Genomic DNA, 7,320 nt, shown 5'->3' with positions numbered 1-7,320 from the left:
GTTGCAAGGGGGGAGAGGGGGGAGAGGGGGGGGGGGGGGGGAGGGGAGACAGGGGCGACAGGGCAAGGGAGGGAGGGAGGGCGGGGGAGCACCCGCACACCACTCACACACTCACACTCACACACACACTCTCTCTCTCTCTCTCGTTGGTACCTCCGCTGCATCAATATCGACACTCTTCTGGCTTGGACAGCACCTCCGCGAGATCATCGAGATCAAGCCGCCCGGTGATGTGGAGACGCTGTCGCTCACCCACCTCGGGACGCTCTATGTCATCGATGAGGCAAAGAAGGGCTACTTTGAGCTTGTCGACCTCATCAAGTTTGCTGATCTCTGCGCTGTCAAAGAGTCTGAGTACTTGCAGAACGAGTTCTCCACCATGATGCAGAGCTACTGTACGCTCACGCTGTGGGAGGATGTGACGACTCCGCAGGGCCAGGACGGATTTGTCGATTGGTTCATCTCGCTCTTTGCATCAGACACCGACGTTGCGGTCGACGGTGGAAACGGCGTGGTCCACATCATGCCCGACGGCGTCCTCACCCTCCACGGCATCCTCAACGTCGAGAAGGGCTACGGCCTGCCGCTCGACGAGTTCATCTCGCTCATGCGCAACGCCGCAGGCGTCGAGACCGTGCTGGATGAGGCCCTGCTCAATGCCGTCCCGCTCCCCACCCTCGCCCGCTTTGCCACATGCTTCATTCGTGGCTTTGCCTCCATGATGGAAGGCCTTGGCTTTGACCCGTCCGAGACCTACCGCCGCACCCCGCCGAGTGCCTCTTGACTCGTTTCGTTGCACGAGTGGGAGGGGCTGCCGCCTCACGATTGGCCCTGCGTCGACGTGCTGAGCGTGCTCGACGAGTACGAAGACGACAACGAGGAGACCGAGATAACCTCGGCGTCATCGCATTCCTCGCTTCCTGGCACTCTGCCTGCATCGTGCCCGCTCTCGGCCAGGAACGACCGGACGAGCGGCAGGCCGCCGGCGGCACGCCTACTCCCGGCCTGCGTCTCGGCGAGGAACGACCGCAGATCGCGCACAAGCTCAGTGTGGACTGCTGACGACGAGGCCAGTGCTGCCATTTTGGCCTCGTACGCGTTCACAATGCCCTGCATGGCCGCCAGCTGGGCACTGCTCCGCGCAACCTCGGCTTGGCTGCTCTCGGCCGCCGTCGCCAATGCCTCCCGTGCCGCCGCCAGCCCGTCGCGCTCGGTATAGAGCGCGCCAACCAGCGCATCCAGCTCTCGCAGCTGCCCCTCGTAGTCGGCCAGTAAAGCACCCTGATCCGAGATCCGATGCTGTGCCCGCGCCAGGGCTTCCTGCAGGTGCGCCGCCGTTTCGTCGGCCCGTGCCAGCTTGCCCAGCATCTCGGTCTCACCCGTTGCCGCCGCTGCCGCTGCCGCCCGTGCTCTGTCGAGCTCCGACTGCAGTGCCTCGATCCGTGTGCCCAGCCTAGCCTCGGCAAACGCGCCCAGCGAATGCGATCGCCGCACGTCGCTCTCAAAGTCGCCCAGCCGGGACTCGGCGGCCAGCGCCCGCTCGCGCCAACGGACAGCCTCGGCCTCGGCCGCCGCCCGGGCCGCCTGCTCCGCCGAGAGTCTGCGCTTGAGCGAGTCCGCCAGTGCATCCATCGACTCTATGCCCAGTCTCTCGCTCGCCGAGCCTCTCCGCCGCCGCTTCGATCCGGCCGATGCCGCCGTTGCACTCGAGGCAGCCGCCGGCACGCGGTCGGACCGTTGGACGGGCGAGCTGGCAAACGAGGGCGAGTGGTGGCGAAAGGCACGGAGGCCGAGGGCAGGCCGGAGGGAGCAGGCCGAGAGCGACGGCTGCCGCTGACCCATCGCTTCGCTCTCATCCATTCTCATTAGCGTAGGCGATGGCGGCCGCGAATGCCTACCCGGCATGACTGGCGTCGAATGTCGGTGCCTCTCACCATCGCCGTCGTCTTGTCAACCCAAAACGGCCAATGCTCAAACTGGCAACGGCTAGTGGCACCGGCACCGGCCGATGCCAACAGCAGCCTCGCCAGGCGCGCCCATCACCCTCCCCTCCGCTCCCAACCTCCCTCCCTCCCTTCCTCCCTCCCTCTACCTTTCTGCTGTGCTGCTGCTGCGACTAGGCCGCGTTTGTTGGGGTTTTGGCGGTGGTCGTGAGCGGGGACAGAGCCCAGACAAGCTTAGAACTGGCCAACCTTGATCTTCTCCGGGTAGTTGACGGCGGCGTCGACCTCTGCGCGCGGAATGCCGAGCTCGGCCTCGGAGCCGTACATCTTCTGCATGGCAGAGAGGGCGGCGGCCTTGGCATCGGCGGAGACAGCGACCTCCTGGTTCTGGACCTTGGTGAGCTTGGCGCGGAACTCGCGGACGCGCCAGAGGTAGAGCTCCTGGGTCAGCTTGTGGTCGTCCCACTTCTCCTTCTTGGCCTGCTCACGGATGGCCGAGTAGCCGGCAAACTCAGCATCGATCTGCGCATCCGTCAGTCCGTCGAGCACGCCGCGGAGCTCCGGGTGGGACGCCGCCGCCGAGGCGAGGCCGTCCTTGAGCTGCGCCCGCTGCGCCTTGGACAGCGCGGCAGACGCGCCGGCAGTGGCAGCAAACGACCGCACAGCGGCGGCAGACGGTGTGAGCAGCGACTGTGAAGAGGGACGTGGGGGGAAGGGGTGGGGGGGGGAAGAGGGGGGGTAGGGGTGGGTGAGCGGCTGATCGATCGGGCGCGACATCCCGGTTTCACGGCCTTCTTCTGACGGCGGGCGGGGGGAGGGGGGGGAGATGGGGAGGGAGGTAGGGACGCAAAGGAGGAGGGAGACACGGCCTGGACACAAGGTTGGAAAGTAGGGACATGGTATGCCGTGTTTGGAGCTTCTCTACCCCTTTCTATCACTCCCCAGTGGCCTTGCGCGTCCCCACCCGGTGCGGCCAAAAATTAGCCTCGGCCACACACTCTGGCCATCGCCACCGCACACACTCACACCATACACACCCGCTGCACCTCATTGCAGCCTCTGTCACGGCCGGACATGGCAGGCAGGCTAGTTCCTTGCCATGCCCACTACTCGCACAAGCACGTACGGTGGCAACGCGCAGCATCCTGTGATGTGGGTGGAGTGGGGTGGCCGTCTCCGTCTCTCCGAGCCCAAGCCTGTGCCTTCCCCGGCTCAGTCCCATTGCCCGACCAATGGGCGTGACAGCAGCGCCGCCGCTGCACCACACCCTAGCCCGCTCTCTCTCTCTCTCTCTCTCTCTCTCTCTCTCTCTCTCTCTCCTCACACAGCCAGCGACTTGGATGTTTTACCAACATCGACTACACGTCGGACGAGTCGCTCAGGTCACCATTGTCAAGATCGTCCTGGGCATCGTTGTTGGTGTTGAGATCCTCCAGCTCGTCGATGCCGACATTGCCCTCGATGGAGAAGAACGGCGGCTTCTCACCACCATGCGGTGGGGTGAAGAGCGAGGTCATGATGGCGCGGATGTTGCTAAAGCCCTGCAACGCTTGCTTGGTCAGCCTGTTGCGCGAGAGATCGCACTCGCGGAGCCGCACAAGGTTGGTGAAAGACTGCGGGAGGGTGGCGAGGCGGTTGCCGTTGAGATGCAGCTTGGTGAGCCGGGTGAGCTTCTCGCACACGGCCTCAGGCAGCTCCTTGATCTGGTTGTTGACAGCGTACAGCTCTGTGAGCGAGGTGCACGCCTCAATGCCCGGCGGGAGCATGTTGAACTTGCGGCGGTGGGTCCGCTCGCGCTTGATGCCGCTCTTGCGCTCCTCATAGTTGCCCAACCGCGACATGGCCAGCACCTGCAGCGAATCGAGGCCCTTGAGCGACGGTAGCGACATCATCCGGTTGACGTCGAGCTTGAGCACTTGCAGCGCCTTAAGCTCGGTCACTCCCTGCGGGAGCTCTGCAAGCTGGTTGTACGAGAGCAGCAGCTTGGTCAGCCGCTTGCAGAGAAACAGGCCATCGGGCACATCGCCGAGAAAGTTCCACCGCAGATCGAGCTCGTCAAGCTCAGTGCAAAACTTGATAGTCTCCGGGAGCTCAATAAGCTCGTTCTGGACCATGCGGAAGGTCTGGAGCCGTGGGAGTGACGAGAACAGCGCAGGATCGAGCTCGCGGACGGTGTTGTACGAGAGGTCGAGCTCGGTCAGGTTAGTCAGCGCCGAGATCGACTCGGGCACGTCAGGATATCCATACGACTTGAGGTCGAGGCTCTGCATGTCGCGGTGTTCGTTGACCTTGTCGGCCAAAATGGCGTTGGCCAGCTGCAGCCGCGCCGCCTCGAGCTCCAGCCGCAGCTCGCGAATCTCTGCATTGTGCGTCGCCTCGTCCTTGCCCGACGGATTCTCCCTCTGCAGCATCAGCTCGGTCCGTTTCTCTGCCACCGTCTGCTGGTAGAGCATCACAATCTTGGACTCTCCCCGCGCTCGCTTCTTCCGCCCGCCACGGCTCTTGCGGCTGCTGGCGGCGCCCGATGGCCCGGCACCTGCTGCCGACATTGGTGGGGTAGGGGGGTGGGAGTAGGGGGTGGAGGTAGGGGTGGAAGTAGGGGTGGAGTGGGTGAGGTTGAAGTGTGAGGTAGTGGTGGGGGATGTGGAGGGCGGGTAGGGTCGTGTGGAGTCGTGGCGTCGACGATACTCGTGTGGACGGAACCAAGAATGAAGTCAGTCGACCGGTCGGCCGGTCAACCCGCGCAAGTCGCAACGAGCTGATAGGTGGTCAACCTGTTGAGCGAAAAATCGCAGAACATACAACGACGCACGCGATATCGCGTTTGAGTGGGGGGGGGGGGGGGGGGGCAGCAGAGAACAAGAGCCAGAGGAAGAGAGGAGGAAAGCGAATGAGACGGGACGGGCCAGGAGGTGGGTGAGCGGGGTCAGAGACCTACCGGCAAGTCGCATACTTAGCAGCGGGCAAGCGCAGCCTGGGCAAAGAACTTGACGTCCTTGTCGGTGTCCTCAGTCAGCTTGACCAGGCACGGCTTGACCTCCCCCTGGACAACCTCGGCCGGGAGCGACTTGATGATGGTCTCAAAGGCACGAGCGACGTTGAAGCGAATGTTGGGGACCGGGTCGACGGCGAGGCGGAGGGTGAGCGGGAGCATCTGGTTGAGAAGAAGATCCTCGCCGACGACGCCGGAGAGCTCAGCGATGCACATGAGGGTGGTCATGCGGTAAAGATAGTTGGGATGGGTGTACATGGAGAGGACCTTGGGAATGATGTTGCCCGCGGCCCACTCGACGCCAAAGACGTTGATGAGGGCGCGCAGGTTCTTGGTCGCCGCCTCACGGATAGAAAAGACCGAATCGCCGAGCCAGGTAAGGCACAGGTTGCCAAGCTTCTCGTCAAAGATGGCGATGCCGAGCTGCTCGGCAAGGAGTGGGATGAGCTCGATGATGGCGAGCCGGACGCGCCACTGCGAGTCCTCGGCGAGCTCCATGACTGCCGGCAGGAGCGACTGCGAAAGGAGGTCGATGCCGATGACGTTGTTGACGTCATTGAGCTTGGAGATGATGTTGAGGCGGACCTCCGAGAACTCGTCCTTGAGCAGCTGGAGGTAGATGGGGAGCAGGTGCTCGATCGTGTGGTTGCGGCCAAACACGGGGGCCATGCCCATGATGCCCGACGCGAGCGAGGCCCGGACGTGCTGCGAGGTGTCCACCACAAAGTCCTTGATGCACGGCAGAATCTTCTTCAGCACCTGGTCCAGCGGAATGAGAGCCGAGAACGGCGTGACCTTGAACGCAGCCACTGTCCGGACCTCGGCCTCAGTGTCACGCAGGAGCCGCACAAACGCCGGAATGAGCTCAGACCGCGTGATCTCCGGGCCGAGCGCGTCCGCCAGCGCCGTAAACTGCTCCGCAACCATGTAACGGACACGCCACGACTTGTCCTGAGCGCAGTTGCGCACAGTCTGCAGAATGAACGTCTGGTTCTCCTCCACATTAAACATCGAGCCGAGCGCCACGCAGTTCTCCACCGCAAGCAGCCGCACAGAGTCCTGCTCGTCCTGAGCCAGCGAGACAAACATCGGCGTCATCTCCGCCTTGGCCGTCTCCTTGTCCTGCGTCTTGGCAAACTTGCCAAGGTTCGCCGATGCCGCCCGCCGCACCATCGGCGTGTCGTCGTGGCACAGCTGGTTGAACAGCGCACGCAGCTCCGCCTGGTGCTCACCGGGAAGCGACGGGTACGCCACCGCAAACAGCCCGCACGCAGACGTCCGCGACGTGAACCAGTCACCAGTCCCCAGCCGCTTGATCAGCGGGAACATCTTGGCCACCATGTCGTCCAGCGGAAGCACAGACGCCACGTCGCAGAGCGACGCCACAGCCGCGTCACGCACAACAGTCTCCTCCACAGTGGCAAGCACCTCGAGCGGAGGCAGGAGCGTGTGCGCGTGCTCAGGCCCGCCCACGTAGTCCACAAACTTGCCCAGCTCCTGCACAAGCGCAAGAAGCACCTCATCCTCGTCGTCAATCGATTCTGTCAGAAACGGCAGCAGCTCGAGCCGCGTCCGCTCCACGCCCAGAGCGTCGGCAATGATCGACAGCCGCTTAATCGCTGCCACACGCAGCGTCGTATCAGGCGCCTTCAGCTCGTCAATCATGATCGCAATGCCCAGCAGCGACGAGTCGGACGACGAGGCGGCTGTACACACACACACACACACAACACCGTGCTCCTCCTGTGAGTCTCCTTCCCCCCCTTGCTCGCCCTCGCTCCGCCTCGTTGGCCAAGAACACGAAAAGCCGCAAAAACGTAGCCCGCACTTGCCACCCGGCCGTCGTCACCTTGCCCTCTGCTCCGCAACAGGACTCACACTCGGGCGTCCTTCACACAAAGCTATCCCCGGGGGCTCTCCCAGGCTTCTGCCCTTCCATGCCTTCCCGCAGCACTCGCCAGACCTCCCCTCCTGCCCTCGCCTGGCCCGCGCTCCACCAGGCCGACCGATTCCAACACAAAAATTGCCAACGTTCGCCGCCCAGCCAGCGAGTGTAGCCAAGGCGGCTACGTGACGGTCAGCCAAGGTGAGGCCAGCCATACTCCCACCTTTACCTGCAGTGTATGTTCCTCTTCTTCTATCCTGCTTCTGCGTACCCATGTCGAACGGAGTGGGGTGCTTGCCCAGCCTCTCTCCCTCCCCCCCGCCCCCGCCCACCCTTCTCGCCACCCACTCGCTCGCTCCTCATTCGTCGTCTCCCGCCGCCAGACCGAACAATCAAACTCCAGTCGCAGCTCCCTGAACGCCCAAAGCCACCCAATGCCAATCATGCCACTCGTTTCACCAATCACTCGTTTGCTGCCCTTGGCACAAAACTCCTGACAA

General features: G+C 63.5%; 4 protein-coding genes across 4 annotated transcripts in view; 1 reads left to right on the top strand and 3 right to left on the bottom strand.

Moving 5' to 3' along the window:
- AMSG_06866 (uncharacterized protein) overlaps nt 1–1,249 on the top strand; it is a 1,500-nt gene extending 251 nt beyond the window's left edge. Inside the window, exon 2 of the mRNA XM_013901466.1 lies at nt 194–1,249. Coding sequence (XP_013756920.1) covers nt 194–784 — 591 coding nt within the window. The 3' untranslated portion in view covers nt 785–1,249. The remainder of the gene's footprint in view (nt 1–193) is intronic.
- An 862-nt stretch (nt 1,250–2,111) lies between these two features.
- On the bottom strand, nt 2,112–3,115 carry AMSG_06864 (uncharacterized protein). The gene is made up of 2 exons (XM_013901465.1): nt 3,070–3,115; nt 2,112–2,633 (listed from the first exon to the last, which is right to left on the bottom strand). Exons 1-2 carry the CDS (start codon nt 3,085–3,087, stop codon nt 2,178–2,180), a joined length of 474 nt encoding a protein of 157 aa, XP_013756919.1. The 5' UTR covers nt 3,088–3,115; the 3' UTR covers nt 2,112–2,177.
- A 186-nt stretch (nt 3,116–3,301) lies between these two features.
- Nucleotides 3,302–4,492, bottom strand: AMSG_06863 (leucine-rich repeat protein; the record flags this gene model as incomplete). The annotated part of the gene is made up of 1 exon (XM_013901464.1): nt 3,302–4,492. One exon carries the CDS (start codon nt 4,490–4,492, stop codon nt 3,302–3,304), a length of 1,191 nt encoding a protein of 396 aa, XP_013756918.1.
- Nucleotides 4,493–4,780: 288 nt separating this feature from the next.
- Nucleotides 4,781–7,095, bottom strand: AMSG_06862 (serine/threonine-protein phosphatase 2A regulatory subunit pppA; the record flags this gene model as incomplete). The annotated part of the gene is made up of 2 exons (XM_013901463.1): nt 4,781–6,641; nt 7,092–7,095. The coding sequence occupies 2 exons, from the start codon at nt 7,093–7,095 to the stop codon at nt 4,897–4,899; spliced, it is 1,749 nt and encodes a 582-aa protein (XP_013756917.1). The 3' UTR covers nt 4,781–4,896.
- Between the last annotated feature and the right edge of the window lie 225 nt (nt 7,096–7,320).

The sequence above is a fragment of the Thecamonas trahens genome, assembly GCF_000142905.1.
Source record: "Thecamonas trahens ATCC 50062 unplaced genomic scaffold supercont1.29, whole genome shotgun sequence".
NCBI classification, from domain to species: domain Eukaryota; order Apusomonadida; family Apusomonadidae; genus Thecamonas; species Thecamonas trahens.
The sequence above is the reverse complement of the archived record's forward strand: the minus strand, read 5'-3'. Positions and strand labels throughout refer to the sequence as shown.